The sequence below is a fragment of the Equus przewalskii genome, chromosome 31 (genome assembly GCF_037783145.1).
Source record: "Equus przewalskii isolate Varuska chromosome 31, EquPr2, whole genome shotgun sequence".
Classification (NCBI taxonomy): domain Eukaryota; kingdom Metazoa; phylum Chordata; class Mammalia; order Perissodactyla; family Equidae; genus Equus; species Equus przewalskii.
Genome location: NC_091861.1, coordinates 21,687,396 through 21,713,892, shown reverse-complemented (window position 1 = coordinate 21,713,892; position 26,497 = coordinate 21,687,396). Strand labels below are relative to the sequence as shown.

General features: G+C 38.9%; 2 protein-coding genes across 6 annotated transcripts in view; one reads left to right on the top strand and one right to left on the bottom strand.

Annotated features, from left to right (window-relative positions):
* Positions 1-203: 203 nt before the first annotated feature.
* Positions 204-26,331, bottom strand: RO60 (Ro60, Y RNA binding protein). 2 transcript variants are annotated; one of them, XM_070602331.1, is made up of 10 exons: positions 26,133-26,270; positions 16,457-17,056; positions 15,937-16,033; positions 13,153-13,373; positions 12,516-12,662; positions 12,122-12,259; positions 9,899-10,015; positions 9,025-9,138; positions 8,600-8,746; positions 204-7,222 (listed from the first exon to the last, which is right to left on the bottom strand). In XM_070602331.1, the coding sequence occupies exons 5-10, from the start codon at positions 12,636-12,638 to the stop codon at positions 7,070-7,072; spliced, it is 792 nt and encodes a 263-aa protein (XP_070458432.1). In that variant the 5' UTR covers positions 12,639-12,662; positions 13,153-13,373; positions 15,937-16,033; positions 16,457-17,056; positions 26,133-26,270; the 3' UTR covers positions 204-7,069. The 2 variants fall into 2 exon arrangements, with proteins under 2 accessions (XP_070458432.1, XP_008540971.2); XM_008542749.2 differs by lacking the exon at positions 15,937-16,033 and having other exon boundaries at positions 26,133-26,331.
* UCHL5 (ubiquitin C-terminal hydrolase L5) overlaps positions 25,847-26,497 on the top strand; it is a 40,976-nt gene continuing 40,325 nt past the window's right edge. For 2 of the 4 annotated variants that reach the window (XM_070602335.1, XM_070602333.1), the window contains exon 1: positions 26,270-26,489. The gene's annotated coding sequence lies outside the window, so the exon portion shown is untranslated. Of the gene's footprint in view, positions 26,490-26,497 lie in introns of all 4 variants that reach the window. The other 2 variants (XM_070602336.1, XM_070602334.1) reach the window with 2 other exon arrangements.

The following is a 26,497-nucleotide window of genomic DNA, read 5'->3' as shown; positions in this document are numbered from 1 at the left end:
GTTCGCAATCTCCCTTTCTCCATACAACTGTTGACTTTGTCATCTTTAATACGACAACTATAAAATCAACCAAATATTCAAAGTTTTGGTAGGTGTATTCTGATGTAACTTGCTCTTACCCTTCTGCATAACCTACAGCTCAGATCTCATAACTTTTCAGAAAAGTTTTATGGGAATTCTGAGAGAAAAGAAATTCCTGATAATTGGCACTGAAACAAAAGATTTTTATTTGCATAGTTGACTTTTGGTGTTAACATAACTTTTCCCAGTTGGCAACTTTGAGTAGATTTTTTTCCACAAAATCATCCTGTTTTAAAACTCTTTCAAGAACGTGCATTTTGATTAAATTCAGTTGTTTTGGTCCTCTAATTGAAATCCACTGGAAAAGAATCCCCAACCACATATATTTAAAATAATTAAATAATAGGCATACACAATTAGAGGCATTATAAGGCCAATGTTAATTATCAAAACTTAATTTCCTCTTATTCAAATATGACTATAAGAACCTTAGCTTTTATAAAGCATATTATAACCTTACAATTCTTATTTCTTTAAAGAAATAAAAAGACAATTGTTTGCTGTGCATAGAGTTTATTTGGTACATCTATCGTTTTCTACAATAATACAACTGACCAGAACCAGTTCACTCAGTGCCCACCTGCCTCCATGTCTCAAACGGTTTATATTCACTACGGTATTTTGCAAGGCTAGAAAGGAGAGAAGGTCAACATTTCTCGGATTTGGTGAAAACTGCTTTATCATCAAAGAAGTTTAATACATTAGTGTTTCATTCATTTTCTATCAGAAGACAGCAAAATTACTTTGTTAGGTATATTATTTACAGTGCAAGCTTGGAAGACTCGACGAAGCCTCAGTGAGTTTATCAACAGACCCAGGAAACCCCCGCCTCCTTCCAGGGTCCTTTCCTTTGAAATGAAACTTGTTATGAATCAAACTTTATAGAGTTTTCAGCACCAGCTTGACAATTTAGTTTTCTTTCAGTTTTATAAAATATCCCTGCTTTAAAAGGCAAAGTGATTGTAAAAATGTGAATATAATTCAATGAATCACTGGCCTGGATACTTTTTATTACAACAGTCGCAATGTTTTACAACTATATTTACTTCTTTCAATGAATTTGCTTGTAGGCTTGAACAAAATATTTGCCTTTTGTCTTGAAAAATTCCCTTAAAAAATTAATCATTTTTGGAACTGTACAACTGTATTTTTCATTCATAGTGTTTAAATATGCAACTTGGTCCTTGGAGATCAGGTGACATAAGATCCAGCTGCTTGGATAATTTGTTCTACAAAACAATAAAAAACCTTAACTACCACAAAATATTACTGATGTTAACAGACATGTATGTGTCACACACCCGCGTACCCAGATTATCCTGTTAATGGGTGCTCAAACTACTAATGTGCAATCAGGTTTTAAAACTCAAGAGTTAAATCTCCATTCATGATGTAAAAGTGAAAGCTCTAAAAGACTTCTCGAGCCCTGGACTTCAGAAGCACTAATGCTATTAAGGCCTTACTTAGTGGACAGACCCAGTGGAAAGTAACTAGAATGCCTGGTTGGAGAGCTAGTCATATTTTAAGGCAGTCAGAGGTTCATTTTTTTCACTTTAAGGCTCTTGCATACTTAAATTTTATTCTAAGCAGGCATTATTTTGTGTAATTTAAATACTCATCAAGTGGTCAATTATGGAAATCAAAGCCTTTATATAAAGCAAATGGACAGTTTAGAACTAGACTATAACAATTCTCCCTTAACCAATTTTTTTTTAAAAAATGAGTTCATTTCTGTCATCCCTTTGAAGAATTTCTTCATTATCAGAAGCTGGCAATAAAAGGAAGAAAATATAACTCAAAAGCATTACAAAAGTTATGTCTTGTCACACCACACCAAATCATCTGTAGTCCATATTCAGAATAATAGTGCAAGAAAAACATTTTTTCTTGATTACTATTAATTGTGTACTATTTTAAATTTAATTTGGCTGTGTATGGATTCTAAACAGTTTAATTACACATAAAGCCTAACAAGTAATTTGCAGAGAAGTTTCAATACAATGTTTGTATTGATATAACACTCTGTCAGTTATATGTGGTGACGCTACATAAAATAGCAAGGCTTTAACCTCATTCGCTACCGTTAAGAATCCAAGTGTTCATTAAGTGAAACCAGCAGAAATGTAGCTAACTTACTATTTCTTTTGTTCAAGCACAAATTCTGACAACTTCTTAAAGTACAGAAATTTAAATATATTTTAAAATTAAATATTACCACTTGTGTTCATAAAATTAATATTAATCCTGGTGCTGCTAAATTAAATAGAAGCAAATGGCAAAATCTCTTTAGGCTCAGAAACAGCTTTTGTGTATTTTCATTGTATTTACAAAATTCATTCTCATGGAAAAGTATCACTTTAATTTCAGTAATAGAATTTTGCAACATAACTCTAGTTTATGTCTCTTTCTAGTAATTCCCAATATAATTTAGTATTTTCAGGGTTTAGGAAAAACTTGTCATTAATTGTAATTGTATTCAAACAGTATGCTTAACTACATTAGTTTTCTGCATGAAAAATATTACCACAGAATTAGCAAATAAAAAATCCACCAATCAAAAAAAAAGTTGAATGTCAATACAAATTATTTACAAGACCTGTTATGCTACAAGCCACGAATATATAAGCTAATGGAAGTGTTCAGAAGACTAAAGATTCTGACGGCGCGGTCTTTACAGTTATGGAAATAGAAGCATTGAGACACGCTATATTCTGAAAGAGTATTCAGTTATTTCTTTTTCTAAGTGCTTTTTCTAAGGGCTAGGTACATCTATAATTGCAAACAAAGTCTGAATAATTGATCTTACTCAAAGGCCACAAAATTTCTGCAAACATCTAATACAAAAGGTGTACAATATAACAATCTGGGGAGAGAATATATCAATCCAATTATTGTTCCAAGAGACCTGCCCATTATTAATTTGAAAAAAATATGATCTTAAATCTATATGGAACAAAAGGTAATCTGCAAAAGATTCATCCCAACCCTAAATATGGGTGACTTCCTTGTCATTCCTTCTACTACCCAGGTCGAGCAAGACTAGAACAAGAAACAGAAGGTTAAAATGTCAAAAGAAAGGAAGTGGAAAATAAAAATAGAGCTATAAAAGTAATCTTTCAACATAAGAGACACTGGGAGGCAGATAAGAGGGAAGTACTAACTAAAATCTATACAGTAAATACAACTAATTTCAGAGCTCAATTTATCATTTTTCCTAATGCTTCCTTGTACGTTTACATTGAGGCTCTATGACATTTCTCTGGAGGAGCTATGTCTGTTAAATCACCCCAAACCCGTGGTACCCGTGGTATACAAGACTAGAATTTTTCATTTTTGATTACTTACTCTAAGGGCATCACTTAACAAGAAATTTGTACTTGTGGGTATATCATCTTTAGGTCAAATTAAAATCAATCCACTAAGTGATCACAATGAATTCCCTTTAATTATTGTTGACATGTAGTTTTATTGTGCTTTTAAAGGTGTCTCTTACATAAACTGTCAGATTCTCAAATTTATTGAGGAAACCTGCCCTAAATTTCCAAAAGGATTTTATATTGGTTTAGCAAAACCTCAGAAAATGAGAAAAACAGCCTGCCCAAATGACATTCAATCATTTGTAGATTGACCAGTTACTTTAAAAGATTAAGCAAATGTTTGTTAACAGCATCTCTTCATTTAGAGGATGAGCTTGCTTTTCTAGGTCTATCCAAGGGGACTTTAGACTTGGAACCTACTCTTTCCTCCTCTTGATCAGAGATCAATGACTGCTTAGTCAACACTCAGCTTTGCTGTGAAAATCCTTCTTCCACATTTCCACTCAGAACAGGAATGTTTTAAAAAATTATTGAGCCTATTGAGCTATTTTGCTAAGACATTTTCTCTTTCAAAATACATAGCCTATTGTTTTTAATTTGTAAAAAGTTCTAATTTGTATTGCAAGCCCTATTCCCAATTTAAACTTTTATACAAATATTAATTCATGGATTCTTCTATGATCCAATCATCAGATGTTACTTTTTAAAGACAGCAAACTTGAACCCCATAGGTTAAATGGGCTGTCTACAGTGACACAGTAAATTAGATAAAGCAAAAGAGATTCCAGAGGGCTAACACTAAATGCCATTTCGTAGCATCTCCCTCGCTAAGGTTTCCCTAAAAGCTACTAAACTAAATAATATATAACAGTGTTAATAAGCGGAATTTCCAAGAAATTTCAACTAACAAGGAAGAGTAGGATCATAAGATTAGTTTTTGTTTTACTGATTACAGCTATATCCTGAAAATATGTACATATTTTCTAGGAAACAAAGTTTATTTTTCTTAGGATTGTTTTTAAAACATTTCCCTAAATATTAACATAGCAGTAATCCTAAAAGTAATTCAGAAAATAAAACTTCGTTATCACTTGAGTACATTTTATTCTTAATGAGGTCAAGTTTTTTATTTTTTCTATAGGATTATGTTATATAGCAACACAGGTTCTTAACACATTAATTGTGCTTGAGGATTACTATGAACTGCAAAAGTATCCATGGTCACAATTTCTCCACATTCTACTCCTAAAGCAATCATGTATATACATTATTTCCTAATACCTAGAAAGACAAAAGTCTTGAATAACTCTATTTTATCCCCTACTCTTGGGAGTCAATATTTTCCATTTTGCGGGGAAACGAATACTGGAATGGGAATGAAGAGACCCAGATTTCCAGATCTAGTGTTCCAAAGCCACACTCTCTTGGACCTCGGATCCTGAAATTAAGAAATTACCTTTTAAATTTCTGTTTCTCCCACCTCTAAAATTCCATGATTTGAAAATAGTTACCTTCTGGGGTGGCTTTTAGTATTCTTTTTCTTCTTTCTGAAATCATATCCTAATCTATTTAATTAGACTTACCTAAATACTTCAAAAAGGTCACATCTAATCTGACTTGTCTGATGGATTTCAGATTAGCTTGTGAACACGTCTAAAAGCACTATAGAAATAGTACATAACTGAAGGAAATAAACTTTTATACTATATTCCATTAAACATTTCTCTTGGGAATAAAAAGTTTGATCATGTTATAATTTTTAATTTAAGAAGATCTTGGGTGTACTTAAAGAATTCAAAAACTATTACATAATTCTATTAGGTTCTTTAAACTTGAAATTCAATCTGAACACAATATTTTAATGTATCAAAAGTAGCTAATACGTTAAATCCCACGCTTGACAAAGAGGGTTAAAAACAGAATGACATGAGAAGAAATGTATTTTTTGGGGGGGAGGCGGGGGGTGCTATTAGCTTTGCTGACCAAAACATTCTCAGGGAAATCACAACATTTATCAATTGCTACCAGTTGCCTTGAAGGAATGGCTACATATCAGAGCCAGCATAAATATGTCAAACAACTCTGAGAGGAACATTTTCTTGTCACTCCTAGAGCCCAAATTTCCGATGAAACAGAAGAAAATATCCACACAAATTTGAACACCACTAAAAGTCCCCCTTGCCCCAAAAACATAAAACCTCTAACCTGCTCGAGCATGTAAATGGCTATAATTTACATTTACTAGTTTGACTTTTCATACAGTGAAAAGGGCTTTATAAAGACCCAGTAAAGTCTTAATTAATATTTAAAGAATACATAAAAATTTGAGTTTTATGTATAAGCTATCTTAGACAAACATGATACAATTATGAGCAAAGATAGTGGCATTTCAACAGTTAAACCTCCCCACAAAGAAGAGGTATGTGCTTAAGAAAATAATGCACTTTAGTGTAATGAAAAGAAGTTTAATATACACAAATAAAATAGAAAAAATTTCTTACAGACTGGTTAGTGGAAAATATGCTACTTAAAAATTGCCTTTCAAACTTGAAAGACCTAGCTTGATTTTTTTACACTATCAAAAAAGAATGTTTTGCCACAAATGAATAATGGACAAAGCCCTAGGAGGCCACTGACACATTTACAGTTAGAAAATATCTAAAACCCATTTACAATTGGCTAAAAAAATAGCTAAAAGTAATTAGAACAATATTTATTTTAAAGTAAGAAAAAAGCTTATCTGGTTATAGTTGAGATTTTAATTGTCATACTTTCAGATTATGAGTGGGGGAGTTAAATGCTTGAAATATTTTACATTGTTTTAATAGTATGAAAAAAGGAAAGTGTGAGTACCTGTGGCTATGCTGTTATAATTCAGAGGAAACTGTCAAGTCACGCCCCTCACTCACAGCAATAAAATACACCAAAACAAACAAAAAGCAAACCAAATACACGTCCTCGGCTGACACAAACTTTAGAGTGTTTTCTCAGGGGTTTCCAAGGGGCTTCTGGTTAATGGTAACAATCAAGTGTAAACAAGACATCGGAAACAAAATATCTTTTTCACTGAATTAAAAAGCTGCTATTAATGTGATCTTATAAAACAATGGAATTTGTAAAACTCATTCAAAATTTAATCAAATATCTTTTTTTTTTTTTTAAACCTCCTCGGTATAAAAGTTTACAGATGAGTTTCGTGTTCCATCACAGTTAAATGGTCCAGTGCATTTCAGAGTATATGGACATTATCAAAGCTGTCCTTTCCCAATGAAAACATTTAAGAAAACTTGAAGCAATTCTCAAACAAGTGACATGATATGAAACTACTTACACTTTTGGCTCTCACTTCTTTAAAGTACAAATGTGGTTATTATGCAAAGAACAACTGTGACTATTTACAGTGCCCAGCAACAAGAAGTTCTCCATCAGAGAGAGGCAGCTACAGTGTATTCTGAAGTATTTCCCAAGAGCGGGTTTAGTAGACAGAAAATACTTTGGGTCGTCTTCTGTTTCCTTCCCTTTGTTTTTGGTAAGGTAAGTTTTCCATTATGCACATACTTTACCATCCTTTTATCACCCTGCATTCAATTATGCTTGGCTGGGAAGAGCTTCGTATTTTTAGTGAGATCCCTGATGGCAACGGAGCTCCGAGATCATGCTGGTGCTTACGGTTAAATCACATCTAATGTGAAATTTCGAATAACATCCAGAGCTCCAGTATCAAAGCCACACATATCCAACATGCCCCTGTCATCCGGGTCTGCAATGGTAAAACCGTTTGATGTCATTCCACAAACAATCAGCTTAGCTGGAATATCCATTTTCTGTAGGAAAAGATCAAAATACATATTAAAAAAATTATACGTAAGCAAAAGCAAATAACCTCCAAAATTAAAACACTCAATTCTATCACAAGTTTTCATTACAAAGTCAATTTTTTTCCCTGCCCATAAAATTTGTCAATCTTTCAAGGGCCAGACTATATGATCTGAGAATAGAAAATAAAATTGTGTAAAGAACCTGCCTGAAATTCCTGCTTCTCTGGTTCTATATTCTTACTTGTTCTATGGGCCGCAGAATACATTCCTGAGCAGCCTAGGGACTCTGTACTCATGAAAGTTGTCAGGATATTCAGGGGCATCAGACATTTTTACCAACATATCAAACACTGGGACAGTGTGTGTGGGTATATATAAATATAACAAAATAGTTCCCTGGGATTATTAATTTTTGGTCTGTGACTCTGATATGTGTAACAGACACATGTCACATGCAGGAACTTGTTCTGTACAGCTATGATTTAAGGTTAAAATAATCGAGTTCTTGAGAAAAACCACCACTCACTCAGTGTGCACTATGTCGGACGCCATAATGAGCTCTTCAAGTAATTAATCCAATGCAATTGTTCTAACAACCCTAAAAGGCTCATAGTACTATTAACTACCATGACATCTATCAGTCACATAATGTGTTCAGGTCCACAGTTACTAAAAGAGAAAGACTCAGAGCTCAGAACCCAGAGCCCACGCGGTCTTGACTCCAAATTCTATTCTCACTTGTTCTCAAACTTAAGCATACCTCAGCATCCCCAGAGGCGTTGGTTAAAACACAGTCCCACCCCCAGAGTTTCTGATTCAGCAGGTCTCCTGGGGGTCAAGTTCTATTTCTACTCCTAGTCACACTAGCCACAATTCAAGTGCTCAACAGCCCCACGTGACTAACGGCTACCATATTCGATGATGTGGATTTAGAACGTTTCCATCATTTCAGAAAGCTCAACTGGAGAGCACTGATTAAAACACAGAAACATCCATAAAACTTAAGACACAGATTATACAGCTCTGCTTTAATTTTATGTAGTCCTTTAACAGAACTCACAAATGATACTTTAATTTTTCAAGGAGCACACTGAATCATTAAAAAATTTACAGTTAAGGTAAAGTAAACATTTTGATTATTACCAAAAATACTGTTTGCAAAGGGTAGTCTTAGTAATGCATAGCATTGGAACTGGTTGAAATAAATTATCTATGTGTAGGCAATACTTTCTTCTTTCCACTACTGCTGAGTCCAGAACTGGAGCTGTATTCCTACGCAAAGGTACAGAACTACCTTCAGGAGCAGTTTTTTGGGAATACATAGTGAATGTTTGAGAATCGAGTCTTATTTCGGGGGAGAAAGAATATTAGAATTTGTTTTACCTTTCGATACTCCCTCAGAGCAACAGCAGGATGGACACCTCCAGCAAAGGTCTCATTATCCGTGAAGACAATGAAGACATCAGCAGCTGTATTTGTCTTTTGAGCCCAGATCATTGGAAGCGAGCAATCGGTTCCACCTGCTGGGATCTAAATCAGAAACATGAATACGAATAAAAGAAGTGCTCTACTTTCCATACTGAGATGTCGGAAATAATCAAAAACTTAAAAATACTACTTTTTACATTGTCATTTTGTTTAGAGCCAATATATAGGCCTTCCCAAAGCTCATACATATTTTTTTGATTTTGTGCTCATGAGAAAATTGAGATGAAACAATTTGTTCTCACAAATGTATTAATATCCAGCATGACACTGACATAAAATTATTATACATGTTAAGTAAACTTAATAAAACAATTTCATACCTGATTCATAACCATTAGAACCTGTTGCAAGGTCATATCTGCAGTCAATGGACATGGTACCATTTCATCGGAAAAAGCAACTACATAAAAATCTTTTTCTGTTCGTGTGACAACCTGAAAAATTCAACGGTAGTAATTTTCAGCAGATTGTGGGAAAATAAATACAATATCCTCAAGTTCATAAAACTTCATCTTGAAAGAAACACTCTATGATGCTTATTTTAATTCTAAACTTATTGTGTTTTGGAACTACACAGTAACAGGAGTATAGCTTTAAAAGTGCTTTCACAAACTTACAAAGACACTGGTTTCCACAACAATCCTTTGAAGCAAATAGAGTACATATTCTTCTCATCTTATTAAATAAAGAATAAAGCCACAGAAGAGGAGTGAAGCAGCTTGCCTAAGATTCATTTCTTGCCATTCAGTGACAGCGGCCAGAACCAAAGGTCCCTGACTATTGTTATTAGTTTCTGAGCTTTTAACTCCTATATTCATTAATAACTTCTCTAAGCATTATCTACTTCCTCAAAATACTATGAATACTTAATCTTTTGTTGTAAAATTAAAATTTCTATTCTGATTCTTCTTTAGACATGCTTTTTCAATATACCTACAATACTGAACAGACCCAAGTATATACAATTATATAATATACTTAAGTATATATACAATATACTTTAAACTTGGTTTATTTTTAATTATCTTTAGATACGAAAATGACATTTAAACGAAATGAAAATGTGCTAAATAAACTGAAATGACAAAAACAAGTGAAAATATAACTCTTGATGATATCTAACTTGATAATTTTGCCCCACAGTAAACATTTTGTGGGGTGGGAAACATTCTCAATTGTCTGAGGTGTCCTCACCATGCACATGGCTGCAGCCACCGTGCTGGCGTTGAGTATACTGCCCAAAACTCTTTGGTTCATAGAAGCACTGACATCAACAGCCAGCAAGAAACGCTTTCCAGTAGGCTCAACTGTCTAGAGAGAACACAAAATAAAACAATCATTAAAAGCAATCAGAGAAATTCTAAGTAGATTAAACTTCTAACAAATCATATTTACTTATCTTTCATTTGAAAGACTCTAAGATAAAAAGCCTGATTTTTTTTTTTAAGATTGGCACCTGGGCTAAGAACTGTTGCCAATCTTTTTTTTTTTCCTTTTCTTTTTTTTCTGCTTTATTTCCCAAACCCCCCCAGTACATAGTCGTATATTTTAGTTGCACATCCTTCTAGTTGTGGGATGTGGGACGCCGCCTCAACATGGCCTGACGAGCGGTGCCATGTCCGTGCCCAGGATCTGAACCCTGGGCCGCCGCAGCGGAGCGCGCAAACTTAACCACTCGGCCACGGAGCTGGCCCCAAAAGCCTGATTTTTGATTTATCAATTAATTGAAGTATTTAAAAATGCTTAGCTTTCACTAGAGGTAAAACAAAGTAAAATAGCTTAGTTGCTAATTTTATGTGAGGAAGTTACCATCTCCCTGCTTTTTAAATCTTTCCTCATGAAGTAAACAGGGAATTTCTAGCCACAAACTATTTTTGTGGCATTAAAATACAAATAACATAAAATTTACTTTTTAATAATTTTTAAGTGTATGATTCTGTGGCATTAAGTACACTCACAATGTTATATAACCACCACTATCTATTTCCAGAATTTTTTCATCATCCCCAATACAAACTCTGCACCCATTAATAATAATTTCTCATTCCCACCTCTCTCTAGCCTCTGGCAACTTCTATTTGACTTTCTGTCTCTGTGAATTTGCCTATCCTGGATACTTCATATAAGTGGAATTATATAATACTTGTCCTTTTGTGGCTTATTTCACTTGGCATAATGTTTTCAAGGTTCGTCCATGTTGTAGCCTATTTCAAATGCCTTTCCTTCATAAGGCTGAATACTCCATTGTATGTATATACCATAATTTGTTTATCCATCATCTGCTGATGAACACTTGGTGGTTTCTACCTTTGGCTAAGGTGACTAATCCTACAACCATTCATGTACAAGGATCTGTTTGAGTCCCTGTTTTCAACTCTTTTGCGTATACACACAGGTGGCGGAATTGCTAGATGGTATGGTAATCCTATGTTCAACTTTTTGAGGAACAACCGAACTGTTTTCCACAGGGACTGCACCGTTTTACATTCCTACCGGCAATACACTAGAGTATCAATTTCTCAAGATCCTTCCCAACACTTGTTATTTCTGCTTTTTGATAAGAGCCATCCAACTATGTGTGAAGTGTTGTCTCACTGTGGCTTTGATTTGCATTTCCCTGATGACTAATATGTTGAGCATCTTTTCATGGGCTTTTGGCCATTTGTATATCTTCTTTGGAGAAATGTCGATTCAAGTACTTTGCCCATTTTTGAATTGGGTTGTTTGTATTTTTACTGTTGAATAGTAGAAGTTGTTAATACATATGTTCTGGACATTAAACTCCTATCAAATATATCATCTGCAAATATTTTCTCCTATTCTTTAGGTTATCTTTTCACTTTCTTGAGTGTCCTTTGATGCACAGAAGATTTAAATTTTGATAAAGTCCAATTTACCTACTTTTTCTTTTGTTGCCTGTGCTTTTGGTGTCATATTTAAGAATCTATTGCACAGGGCGGCCCCCGTGGCCGAGTGGTTAAGTTTGCGCCCTCTGCTTTGGTGGCCCAGGGTTTTGCTAGTTCGAATCCTGGGCGTGGGCACGGCACTGCTCATCAAGCCATGTGGAGGCGGAGTCCCACATGCCACAACTAGAAGGATCCACAGCTAAAAATACACAACTATGTACCCGGGTGGCTTTGGGAAGAAAAAGGAATAATAAAAATAAATAAATAAATAAAAAAAACTTGTCAAAATGATCTAAGGATAACTGGTTGTTGCCCACAGGTAGAAAGAAATACTTTACTCATAAACTTATAATGTTAAGTATATACCCACCTTCACATGAATTAAGGAAAAACAAATGAATATCTAATCAAAAATGGGTAAACTATTAATATTATCTTTAAAATACGTTTTTACAAAAGATATTAAACCCTAATTGGGTCATTTATTTTAAAACAAAAGTCAAACCATTACCTTAAAGGTTTTGTAAAAAGCGACATCCAAAGCTTTCAGAATGTCTTCATCAGGGCGCCACTTCAGTTTTCCTCTGAGCCCGTGACCTGTTTTATAAGTTTCTAATGCAATCAGAACATGAAATGGATGTATACGAGCCTAGAAACAAGATAAAGACAGAAAGGAAATGCAAAATTGAAACGAAAAATCGTAATTACATGTCAGATTTTTGTTATTATAGCTAATAAATATTAATAAAGAAAAAAACGAGGGTATATTAATCTTAGATTTTAGAGTCAAAATGCAATTTGGTACGATAAAAGTCTCAGAATACCTAAAAAATGTGCTGCCTGTACTTCTAAAATTTAGGCGCCAACTTCTTCCAATAGTAGTAACTAACGAAGGTAATGCTTACCTTTTTTAACAGTTTTTCGTTACACAGTTTTTCACATACTAAAGATACTTCTGAATTTCCTGGTTCAAGCACTGAGTTGGCAGTCATCTTTCCTAGGTTTCTGAGTAATGCAGTGAGAGGCATTTCTTGTAACAAAGCTTTCCAGATCTATTGCAAAAACGTAGGTAGACACATAAGGAATTAAGAGGAAATGAATCAGTACAACATAGCTACATCAATAATAATATTAATGATGTGTTCTCTAAGGCTTTCTTTTGGGGTTCACAGCACTCTCTAAACGAAAATTTGTGTGAACTGGTCAAAGGCTTATCAACTAAACTAACTTGCTCTTTATCAGAGTAAGAAAGTGAAATGTATTTTATGAAGGAATTCCACAAAAGAATTTTACTTATTTATTTTTAATTAGCAAGTCAAATTAACCAGCATATTTTGTGGTGTGGAACTAACACTTATTGAATGACAACTACATCTGGGCACAGTGTTAGGTGGTGTTCTAAATAAACATTAATTTCAAGATATATTTTAATTTTTCTTACAAAGTATTAATGAATATATAGTTATCCAAATATATAGTTATCCTTTGAACACATAAATTATTCGTTTCAACACACGCTGTAACATATTATAATTTACTTACCTCTTTAGACTTTAAGTGATTTGTCAGAAGATGTTCCCTAACTAATCTATGCTCTTCTATTAGATGGATGACTTCCAGTTCATCTTTTGTGTGCTTCACTCTCTCCACAGCCTCCAGATACTTTAATAACTTTTCAGTCTCCACAGAAAGTGCTTTTTCTTTATACAATTCATGGACCTCTTTCCAGCCCTTTGTAATATATTTGGTCACAACAGCAAGTCCTTTAACAAAATAAAGAATGGAAAAGGCATGTGGGATTACTAGGTAAAAGATAGAACATGTTGACATTATGTGATAGGCCTAACTAGATACACAGGAGTTCATTTCTTTGAACCGCAATGCTGGTTTCACTGCTATAACATATTTAAGGGAATGGAGTCAACTAATTTTGCTTATTCCATCACAACTGTTTCAATATGAGACTTTGGAGAAAAAACTCCTATATCCTAAGTCATTTTTGTACAGAGCTTCTTCGTTTTTGAGACACTAGCATTAGAAACTTTGTAGACAGTGCCTAAATCAGGTCCACAGTCTCAGAACAATTCACAGAAGTGCAGACTATCTCGGTTCATCTCACGTTCACTTGTCCCTTTCAGCTGCTCAATACGCAGTTATGAATAGCAGAGATAAGTGCAAGCGGACGGGTAGGTAGGTAATTTGTAATTTTTTTTAATAACTGAGAAAGTATTACAGGCCTAATTTAAAAGAAGAAACACAATGAGTGCATTTCTTCTACAATTTCTTTTAACAGGTGAAAGACCTTTGGATTAGGGTTGAGGAAGTTTGGGCTATAGCCCACACTCTGCCAATAAATGGCTGTGTCACCGCTCCAGGCCGTAGCTTCCACTTTTGTAAATCAGGGAGTGAGAGGGGGAACTGAGTTATCACTTTCAAAGGTCTATGGGGGAAAGGTGGGTAAAAGAAGTAAATGCAACAGGCCACGTGATACAACAGAGAGTGTGGGACTGCAGTGAACTAAAGACAGTGTGCCCTGACAAACGTTTTAGTGAAGTATTGGCTTAGTGTTGCCAAAAAAATGTATTTTCAAAAGAAGCCAGAATATGGATTTTTATGTGATGTCTTATAATTGTTTTTTTATGCGATGTTGGCAAAGAATTCATTTTTTTCTAAAATATTGTGCAGGCCAATACATCTCTAAGGCAGACTGAGCCTATGTGCTATTTCTGAACTCTAATGTAGATAATTTGATCAAAAGTTAATACTAGGGGCTGGCCCCGTGGCAGAGTGGTTAAGTCCACGTGCTCTGCTTCAATAGCCGAGGTTTCACCAGTTCGGATCCTGGGCGTGGACATGGCACTGCTCATCAGGCCATGCTGAGGCGGCATCCCACATAGCACAACCAGAGGCATTCACAACTAGAATACACACTATGTAACGGGGGGCTTTGGGGAGAAAAAGGAAAAGAAAAAGATTGGCTCAGGTGCCCATCTTTAAAATGAAAAAAAAAGTTAATACTAATATGCAGGAACTTCTAAAGCATTGTGACTTGCTATCTTCCAGACTTTAGTACAAAATCTTACATTGTCTTACATGATTAAATGTTTCATGTGAGCATGTCTTCTATTTTGTCCTTCCAATTAAAATAAAATTTCCTTGAAGGAAAAAATCTTCTTATTATTTTTCTCCTACCAAAGTTCTAGAATTGTGCTGGCCACACAGTATGTACACAATAAATACCTGATTACTTGAATCACATTTTGACTTGTTTTATCTGTTTTAAATACACTTTTCAGTTAAGGTATTAAAATATTACTTATCAGTAGCTTAGTTTGTTTCCAAATTCTTTTCACTCTGAGAAGCCTGGGGATCTTTTATGCCTAAACATATTGCTATTATTACAAGGCTTCAAGGATGAATTCTGCCCTCAAAAATTTAGGATTAAATGTGGGAGTAAGCTTAGGGAATATTTATTAATTCCTCATTTGACAAACCAAGAATTAAAAACCCAGAATAGCTGTTTGTACAAATTCAGAAACTAATTTTTCTGATTAGAACTAGCACGTAGGTCCACACCGCCACGTAGTGTCTCAATAGAGAAAGCTGGATCCCTCTCTTCTTCTCTTACTGGACCAAAGATTTAAAAGTAAAAAAATTAAACCATGACTATGTTAGGGAAAAAGCACAGGTAAGTCTTTTTATGTCTTTAGGTTGGAAAAGGCCTTTCTAAACCAAATACAAAACAAAAACCTATGAAGAAAGACATGGAGAGATTTGATTTCATTAAAATTCCAAACTTTGGTGTGCCAGAAACAATCCCCCCATCAAAAAAATTCAAAGACGAAGAAAAAGTGGGGAAAAATGCACACAATGTATATAAAATAATTAATTCCTATACTGTGTGTCCCATGTTTAAGAACAGTGCCCATCCATAGTAGGTGATAAGTTTTTTTTTTTTTTAAGGAAGATGACCTCTAACATCTGCTGCCAATCCTCCTCTTTTTACTGAGGAAGACTGGCCCTGAGCTAACATCGGTGCCCATCTTCCTCTACTTTATACATAGGACACCTGCCACTGCATGGCTTGCCAAGCGGTGCCATGTCCGCACCCAGGGTCTGAACCAGTGAACCCCGGGCCGCTGAAGCAGAACTTGTGCACTTAACCACTGCACCACCGGGCCGGCCTCCGCAAGTCCCCAATTTAAATGATTCCTGACCAAAAGCTTTTCTTACTTCCCTTATGAAAAGGACCAAGCGATTATTGTAGATCCAACTAACTTCTCAGAAGCCTCTTCCCATAGACACAGAAAAACTGCCCCACGTTACCAGGTGCCCTGGCTGACTGCGTGGAGACAAGAAACGTCCTGAATTGTTAAGTTCAGCGCTATTTCAGGCAGCCTTTGGGTTCCATGGAACATATGTCCTAGGGAGACAGGGAGGGAGACAAATGGTAAGGGGCTAGAGTGCAGCCTGGCTATTCGCCATCGACTGGCAGGAGCTGTCCTGCTTACTACACCTTTAGTCACGTCCATGCTGCTTTCACAGTCCAGAATCATCTGGGTGAGCACTCTAGCTAGCAGGGTGACATTTTAAGATTTAGGATATTAACCTGTAGATCTGGCATTTGATTCTTGACTATTAATTTCTGGATTGCCTGTGATAGGTGTTTAATTCCAGGTTGGCATTCAACATATTTGAATTAGCCCATCAGTGTGTTCTGAGAATGAAAGAATATTTCTAGAAAATATCACATAACTGTCTTATGTCAAAGGAAAATCTGCTATTTATCGGGTATCTGCGCACCCCGCTCCCCCAGCCCCTGTCCCGACAAAGATCTTATCCTTACCTTCACTGGAAGGCTTAAGATGCGACAACCTTAATAGGTCTTTGTGAGACCAGCCATTTCTTTGTTTATATTTCGTAACAGCCAGGGCGAGGGCCATGCCCCCTTTTTCATTGTACCAGTCTGCTATAGCCTTCCGGAGGGCACGACCCCACATGCCACATTTCATGCTTGCCTTCAGATCTTTCTTAAACTGGATGAAAGTAAAGAGATGTGTAGGAATGCGACAAACTTCAGAGACAGCTTTAAATGCTGCTTGTTTCGTGCTGATGTCAGAACACTGGGAGCAAATGGCAAGCGCAAAGAGCACAGGCTCTTGCTTGGCGGTTCTGCCTTCTTGACTGAACGCCTTTATCTCCTGTATCACTTCACAGCCTCTGCCATCTTCAATCAGTCTAATTAAAGCCTCGGCGTTTTCCAGGCCCAGCTTCTCTTCTTTGATATAGTAAGTCCCACCTTCAGAACCAAAACATAAGAACCGGTGGAGTCGATTCAGATCGGTGACTTGCCATACGTATCCATCTTCAGAATTGGCTATCTGCTTCTCATTCAACGGTTGCTTTTGGTGTACTGATTCCTCCATTTTTCTGTCTTTTAGGAAACCTACCAAAAAGCAAAATGTTATTGCAGCTAGACAGAAATAGTAAAATTGGTAAAAGGAAAATATTTATTAATCTATGCTTATTAAAATCTGCCATAAAATCTTTTAATTTAAAATATGTTTTAAGCTCACTAAGTGGTGGTATGATAATGAGAAGCAACAAATAAGAAGGCAGGGTTTTTTGGGCCAGCCCCATGGCCTAGTGGTTAAGTTCAGAGGCCTCTGCTTCCGTGGCCCAGGTTTGGTTCCCGGGCCCGGACAGATACTGCTCGTTGGCGGCCAGAGCAGCTGCCACCCACATAGAAAGCAGAGGAAGACTGGCACAGATATTAGCTCTGGGTGAATCTTCCTCAGAAAAAAAAAAGGGCACAGTTTTGAGTTATAGTTTGTTGGTTCAAAGACTAAGCAGGCAGCTGAACATGGGGTGTGGAGGCCCAGACAGAGGAAAATAAAAGGCGGAGGGAGGAAAGCAACACTTAGAAAGATCTTATTCCCTTTACTCCCTGAGTAACTGTGTAGACATTTTTGGGTTGTGCATCCAACATCCATTCTTTTTTTTGTGAGGAAGATTGGCTCTGAGCTAACATTTGTTGCCAATCTTCCTCTTTTTGCTTGAGTAAGATTGTCACTGAGCTAACATCTGTGCCAATCCTCCTCTATTTTATGCGGGCTGCTGCCACAGCATGGCTTGACATGCAGTGCTAGGTCCATGCCCGGGATCCGAACTTGTGAACCCCAGGCTGCTGAAGCACAGCACGTGAACTTAACCACTACGCCATGCGGCCGGCCCATCTAAAGTCCATTCCTCCCCTCTCCCTTCTCTCTTATCCTCTTCCTGGCGTTACGTCCTTTAAGGGAGGCCAGGACATTCCCCAGTCCCAAGGGATGAATCATGATTACTCTAAGCCAGTGTTCTCAAACTGTGTGCATCAAAATTACTTGAAGCGCTAGTTAAAACACAGAATGGTGGGTCCCATTCACTCCCCAAGTTTCTTTCTTAGTTCAGTATGTGTGGGGTGGGGCCTAAGCATCTGCACTTATCACAAGTTCCCAGGTGATGCTTTCACTCCTCTTGCCACATGACTGGTATAGACACTGGGCATGTATCACAATTCTGGCCAGTGTGATGCTAAGTCTGCTGGAAATACTTCTGTTTTCTTCACTCTTAAAAAGGGCCTTGGGCTCTTAAAATGAATGTTCCCCTTTCTGCCTTGAGACATTTACAAGTGATGTCTGGAGTGGTGGTAGCTATCCTGAGCCATGAGGAGGCCAGTTTAAGAAGACACGTTAATTTATAAAGACGGCAGAACAGAAAAAAAACAGAAGGAAGCTGGATCCTTGATATCATCAAGCTACCTGGAACTGCCTTATTTACAAATTTCCTAATATATCACAAATGTATCCTTATTGTTTAAGTCATTTATAAGTTTTCTGTTACGTGTAGTTGAGAGCATCCTAACTGATTAACATCCTATTAACTGTGCTCACTTACAGTTTATGTCATCTGTAACTACCCACACTTTCCTCCTTCCACTCTCCAAAGCTACTAGAACTAGCTGTCTAGATAGAACTAGGGATAGCGTCTCTCCTAGAAAGGGACAGAAACAATACCCCTTTCTATCCTCCTAATGGAGCAACCGTCCACCACCTCATCAGTCCACCGCTACTCTTACTACAGTATAGCTGTTAACCCAGGTGCCACAAGCTTCCTGCCTACACCTTATAGTGCACTGGGCTTCTCCCCATGGCCAACAAAACAAGAGTACAACCAATAAGACACCTCAAACAGCGTTTACCATATACTATGTGTAAGATAAGACGGAGGTTTCTGTTCCACTAAAAAGATCAAAAAAAAATTTTTCCCCGCCCTCAGGGAAATCACTTTCTATTTGGTGAGGGAGAAATATATACACAACACAAAGCAAACAGTAATTAAGTGTTCTAACAGAAAAGCACTGAGTGAGCAGAGGAGGATGAAATACTGCTGTCTCATAATCTAGCAAGACTGCACAGAGAAGGCAAACCGGAAGACCGGTATCTAAAGCTTGGGGGAAGCCATTCCAGAAAGGGGCTTCTGAAATCTTGCTCTGTGTCTTCAGATTTTAGAAAAGGAACTGTCTAAATATACTGGCACAGTTTCAAGAAATGTTGACAGGTAAGGTAGTAGCTTAAAGGGCAACACGAGGTACAAGAAATTTTATTTTGAAGATGATACAAGCTTGGACGTGTTTATTGTGGGGCAGGCTAAGGATGACAAGCTGGTGAATATTAACAGGTAAGAGCTAGGGAGAAAGGGGCCTGTTGAGAGGAGAAAGAGAAGGAGGGGCACACAGACTTACAGGAAACTAGGGAGGAGTGGTATCATGGACCACGGGAGACAGAACTTCAAGGAGTGAATGGCTGGTGACGTCAAATGCTCAGAGAGCAAGTAAAATAAGGCTGGAAAATGAGCACTGATTGAGCAAACAGGCATGAAGGGGAAACTCAACGGCAGCAGAGTGCTGTAAGAAACAGCCTGATTACAGGCAGAGGAGGAGGGCAGGCAGCCAAGAGGAGACTTCCCAGGCAGACTACTCTGCAAGTTACAAAGAGAAGGTAAGAGAGAGCGCGGGAGCTGGAGGATGAATCTTTCTACCTTTTTAGATGAGAGGACATTGAAACACTCAATTTGGAGAGCAGAGGACAGTAGAGAAAGGGCAGGGCGTGCCTGAAGAAACAGGATTCCTGAAGGCAGGGGACAGAATGAGCGGGAGGGCACCCTTGTTCCGACTGGCCCACAGAGCAACCTCCTTCACTAAGCGGGGAGAGACATAAGGAAACCGAGGGAGTTCCCTAGGTGAGGCAGTGTGGTAGGTAAGGGAGCAAGGAAAGACTGGGGAACACATACCGGTGTGGGGAAAAGCGCATGGGAGAATGCCCAGCCTCACACTGTGACCCTGACTGAGGGGACAGGGATTAGAATCATGTTGGAAACATCAGCATCAATCTTCCAAACAAAGCTCTGGTATAAAGTGGCTTATGTTGGTGCAGGCCTAGGCTCTGTGGTGCCAGAGATGCCGCGATCATTTCCATTAGTCATCAGGGACTGATTCACAGTCACTGCGTGCAGCACAGGCCGAAACTCCTGGCACCGTGGATGTGGCTGCTTCTCCTATTCGCTCTCACCCCCTCTTCAACTGGGCTTTGACCTCTGCCTTTCGATCCAAAAGACTCTGAGAAGGTTAACACGCTTCTCAAAGACTGATACCTTAATTGCTAATTCCAGTAGAAAATTTTCTATTATCTTGATCTTTACATTGCATTTGACATTGCTAGCTTCTCATTGAGCTTTCACAAAAACGCTCTGGTGGTACTTCAACCTGCCTATTCCTGCTTATTAGTTACCTTTGTTAGATGCATACCGTTGCAAGGACATTCACTATCAGATTTCTCTACACCAGCTTTACCACACAAGGCCCACCTGGTGAGACTCAAAGGTCCCAACACAAACCACAGCATCCTCCCCCTCCTAATTCTTTCCCTGTATCCTTCTTTGTGAGCACATCCAGCTACCATCATTAGTTCCCTTCAGAGCAGGGACCAGGTCTTATTTGTGTATCCCTCCCCTGAACACCACTTTTAAGCAATTAGTAAGACGCACTTAAGGATAACTACGCAGCAAGGAAGTTGATTTTCTGAACCATTTGTCTAAGAACTATGCATGATTGGTTTTTCTTTCCTGTAAGATGTATTTTGAAAATAAGTCTCAATGTGTGCAATTAAAAATGTAATTCAAGCCTTTGAGATAAATCCTGTAATCAGAATAAAATAATAAATGTATTAACTGTAGGTGATGGAAACACAATCAAAAATAAAGCATGAAAAAGTTATAAAGAGAAAGTAATGAATACTGAGTAAAAATGACATCTGAGAACAGTATTTCTCTGTAAGTTTAATATTAGGTACTCAAGCATCTTTTGTAGAGCAAGCAGCAAAATGAACTTTTACATCTATAGAGGATGCCTAAGACAGAAATCCCTAAACGTGACCCTGTAACCCCTAGTATAAGAAAGGAAGTCAGTTATTTATCCATAGTTGTAGCAATGGAATTTTTCCTTTGCACATTATATTAATGACAACCATGAGGACAAACCCTTTTAATATTTCTGCAGGAGAAACTGCTCAGCTTTTCCTACGCTTCTGTGATCACACTTTCCAGGGTACAACCTAAAGCAGGGGAACAGATCACATCACTAACAGCTACAGTAGCTCTCTACTTGCTTGTGTATATTTACCAGTCAAGTTTTTAAGGTGAAATACGACAAACAGAATGGCAGCATGTTTCAAGCTGGTCTCCTTGGCACTGAGTGCTGCTATATAAATTAACTTTAAAGTGGCTAGATGGTAAGACACAGACGTATAATAAAGAATATCTGGTCTTTGTCCCTGGTTCTTGGCAGAGCTTCAAAAACCCTTAGAATTTCCTGATTGACAGGAGTGTCTTTGTTATGTTAATGAGGTAACTAGCTCCGGTAGCCTCAGGATGGGGCTGGTCACCAGAAAGACCAATCCTTTGATGAGAGGGTTGGAACTCAGGCCGATCAATCTCCCTAAGAGGGGAGGAGGGCCTGAGATTAAGCTCAACTAAGCAGTCAATGATTTAATCAATCATGCCCAGTAATGAAACTCTATATACAAACTCTGGACTTAGCGGAGATTCCCAGTTAGTGAACAAATTAATGTGCTGGGAGGGTGACATGCCAGGATTCCAAAGACCAAATCCCACCCGTGCCTCTAGACTTTGGCCTATGTATGTCTTCCATTTGGCTGTTCTTGAGTTGTATTCTTTATAATAAAACTGTGATCATAAAGGATAGTGCTTTTACTGAGTTATGAGTCATTCCAGCGAATTATTGACCCCGAGGGGGTTGTGGGAGGCCCTGAATTTGTAGCTGGCCAGGCAGAAGTGTGGGGAGACTGGGGACCCTACTTGCAGCTGGTGTCTGAAGTAACGGCAGTCTTGCTGGGGATCTTGCCCTTTAACTTGGGGGATCTGATGCAAACTCCAGAATTGAACTGAACGGTAGGACACTGACTTGGTGTCAGAGAGTTGGTCTCAAAACACAGACACCAAAGGCATAAGTAACAAAAGAAAAAACAGATAAACTGGACTTGATCAAAATCTAAAACTGGTGTTTCAAAGGACAGCACCAAGAAAGTGAAAAGATGTCCCATGGAATGGAAGAAAATATATGTAAACCATACATATGATAAGGAACTTGTATCTAGAATAAAGAACTCATAATGCAATAATAAAATGATGAATAACCCAATTTAAAAACAAAGGATCTGAATAGGCATTTCTTCGATGAAGATCTACAAATGGACAATAAATACATAAAAACATGCTGAATATCATTAGTCATCAGGGAAATGCAAACCAAAATTGCCATGAGACACCACTTCACACTCACTAGGATGGCTATAATCAAAATCACAATAATAAGCGTAGGTGAGGATTTGGAGAAACGAGAACTAGCATACACTGCTAAGTGGGAATGAATGTAAAATGACGGATCATATGCTAACTCTCTAACCTTTAGAGAAGCTGCCAGGCTGTTTTCCAAAGTGGTAAGGGGTTTCTCCTGGGGGTGATGAAAATGTTCTGAAATTAGATAGTGGTGATGGTTACACAACTCTGTGAATATCTAAAATCCAATGAAGGGGCCAGCCCCGTGGCCAAGTGGTTAAGTTTGTGCACTCCGCCTCGGTGGCCCAGGGTTTCCCCGGTTCAAATCCTGGGCACAGACATGGCACTGCTCATCAGGCCACGCTGAGGTGGTGTCCCTCATGCCACAACTAGAAGGAAACACAACTAAAAATACACAACTAGGTACCAGGGGGCTTTGGGGAGAAAAAGGAAAAGTAAAATCTTTAAAACAAAACAAAACAAGAACAAAAAAACCCCACTGAATTAACTACTTCAAAAAAGTGAATTTCATGATATGTGATTCATGAAATCTCAAACATCTGTTAAAAAATGAAAATTAAAAATTGGCTAGATAAAATATATTTGGGAAGTTATTTAAATAAGTAAGCATTTAAATGGTATGTAACCCTACTTTTTAAAATATTTGTCTTTAGAAGGCAATTTGAGGGGCCAGTCCTGTGGCTGAGTGGTTAAGTACACACGGTCGGCTTTGGTGGCCCAGGGTTTTGCAGGTTCGGATCCTGGGCGCGGACATGGCACCGCTCATCTAAGCCATGGTGAGGTGGCGTCCCACATGCCACAACCAGAGGGACCTACAACTAGAATATACAACTATGCACTGCGGGGCTTTAGGGAGAAGAAGGAAAAAAAAGAAGATTGGCAACAGATGTTAGCTCAGGCACCAATCTTGAAAGAAAAAAAAAGCAATTAGAGAAACACACAGACATACAGTTAGTTACTTGTTTCCCCCCAACTGTCATCATTTCCCTCTTGAAAACTTAGCTTCATTGTCAGTGGGTTAGAAGGCAGTGGGGCAGTGAGCGAGGTCAGAGCCTGGCCATCAGTTAATCCACTCTGGAATAATCAAGTGTTGTAAATCCAGATTAACAAATAAAAGATAGTTAATTCTTCCTTGGGTTGGCCTGACCTACCCAGCGCTCTTAAAGCACACCGTTCCAAAGAATCTAATACTGCTAAAGTTGTATTAAACTTCCATAAATTAAAATTTGGGGAAGAAATGAAATAGATCACAGTATTATCAAAAGCATGGCTGCCACTTGAAATTGGTTGTGGATGTTCTATACATTGCTCACTTCTCTCTTAATTTTGAATGCAAAATCAGCGAATGCGAATAACACAATACGTAATAGCACTTCTTTCTGCTTCGCATTCATTAGAACATTTATGGTATCTTTTAACAGCACAAATAATGTTATTTCTAAAGATTCCTCCATTTTTCTTTTCTTTTTTTTTGAGGAAGATTAGCCCTGAGCTAACTACTGTCAATCCTCTTTTTGCTGAGGAAGACTGGCCCTGAGCCAACATCCGTGTCCATCTTCCCCAACTTTATATGTGGGACACCTACCACAGCATGGCGTGCCAAGCAGTGCCATGTCTGCACCTAGAATCCAAACCGGTGAACCCCAGGCCACCAAGAAGTGGAACGTGGGAACTTAACCGTTGCACCACCAGGCCGGCCTCTCCTCCATTTTTCTTGAAGGTACACATCTGACTATCTTTCCAAAGTCTCTTGATCATTTGTTAGCTGAAAATGCTATCTTTTATCCCAAGAGGTCAAAAAAGTTTGCAGCTTATTCCTTTTTAAATGAAGTCAAGGTGACTTACGTTTATGACAGAGTGCAAGACAGTTTTAAAACAATACTGCAAAGCCTGGGGCCACAAATTCAAATACCTGTATCATGCAGATTGGTAATGGACATGATGGATCAAGTCAAGTGTGATGCAATAAAAAGTGGTGAGGAACAGCGGCAAGCGCTGACAGCATACCATCCAGGAGGCATGCATCTTCAGCCAACTGGCTGCCAAGTGGGATGGGCCTCGGACTGCCAGATCCTCCCATTTTTCTCAAAGACCTAGAAATCTGGATTTTCATGTGAACTTTTAGGGTTAAATGTTAAGAACAGAATGAAAAAAATTTTAACCCCTCTTTCTGATTACTTCCAGTTTGGGTCAAGAGCTAAATTTTCAGTTTGGTTTTTCTACAACAGGCACCACGTTAAGTTGGGTATCAAATAAATATTAGTTTTGATGTATTATTTAGCACAGAAAACATTTTCAAGTCCACAGCAATATTACAGACTAAAAAATACCATAAACAGTTTGGGGCCCATTCTAGCTATGGTTCATAAGGAAACAAGGCTAGACCCCTGTGCCTCAGAAACTTTTCCATTTAAGTACCCTTAGAGGGCAGATACTGAACAGAAGCCCCCCAGCTTGAGTGCAGAGTCTCCTAGGGACAAACTTCAAGAAAGTTTCCCAATTTTTTTTTTATTGAGGTTATGACAGTTTACAACCTTGTGAAATTTCAGTTGTTCATTACTATCTGTCAGTCATATTATAGGGGCACCACTTCTCCCGTTGTGCCCAGTCCCCACGCCTCCTTTTCCCCGGTAACCACTAATCTGTTCTCTTTGTCCACGTCCCAAGTTTTTTTTTCAATCAAACACTTGACACAACTCTTGGCTTCCACTCCATAATACAGTCACGCTTGTTTTTACATAAAAGCTGTTCCGTTGTGGTTTCCTTCAGTAAAATTTGTTTACTTTGTGGCTTCACATAGTCGGTAACACAATGCTCCCTAACTCCAGGCCTCAAGCCACCTGTTTGAGAAACGAGGAACCAAAGTTTTACCCACTAAAGCATTTTTCTTCTGGAAGCCAAAGGCCCTTCTCGAAACTCAGCTTTAAGGAGCGATGCATCAATACATTCTTCAAAACTTTAATCTTACCACTAGCATTCCGCAGGGGCCTGCTGAATGCAGGCGATTTCGTGAAAATAGCTATTTTTGTTTTAACTCATCATTTAGTCTTAGAACCATCACAAATGTTTTAAAACTAATACACTATATCTTGTCAACCTCATGTTTCTTTGAGGCATGGCATCCCCTTCCACTTGTCCATCATCCCCACGGACTATGGGACGGATCTTTCGCCAATCCCTTGTCATTCCCTGTAGGATCGCCTTGTGGCTTCCCACAAAGATCCTGCCGCCCAAGCCTCAGATCCAGGGCGACGCCTCACGGCGCAGAAGCCGCGGGAGGAGGAGGAGGTGGAGGAGGAGGAAGGGGAGGGGTAAAGCGGGCACTCCGGACGCCGGCCTGGGCGAAACTATGCAAGTACCAGCAGGAGCTGTTCGGAAAGGGCCCACCCTCGGGAGCATCCGGGCCCAGCAGGGCGCGGATGTCCATGCAGCAATGGGCAGGGCACGGAGCGGAGCGCGGGGGACCGGAGGTCTGGCGAAGCGTCTGCTCCGGCCTGGAGCACTGAGATGCGGCGTGAGGGACACGGAGGCCCGCTCACAGCCCGCGCATCCCTGGGGCCGCTCAGACCGCACAAAGGGCCCCGGGCCGGCCTCCCGCCTTTCCTCACCTGCGCTCCGCCGCCGACCCTCCGAACCCGCGGCGCCCCCGGGAGAAGCCCTGCGCCGCGCGGGGGATCGACGACAGGCGGCGGCCTGATGGGCGGCGACCGCTCCAGCTCCACCGCCACCGCCGCCGGGGCCTCCAGGTCCGGCTCCCGGGAACGAGTCCCGCCCCTCTTCCGTCGCCCCGCCCCATTCCGTCGCCCCGCCCCCGCCCCAGATTGGCGAGGATCCCGGATGTTCCCTCCCCCGACGCTCTGAATTCCCGCCCCTTCCGAGTCGGCTACGGGTCCTGCGCAGCCCGGGAAGACTTTCGCTGTCTCCCGGGCGGCTAGAGCGTCCTCCCGCGCTCTGTGGCGCTGCAGGTGACGGC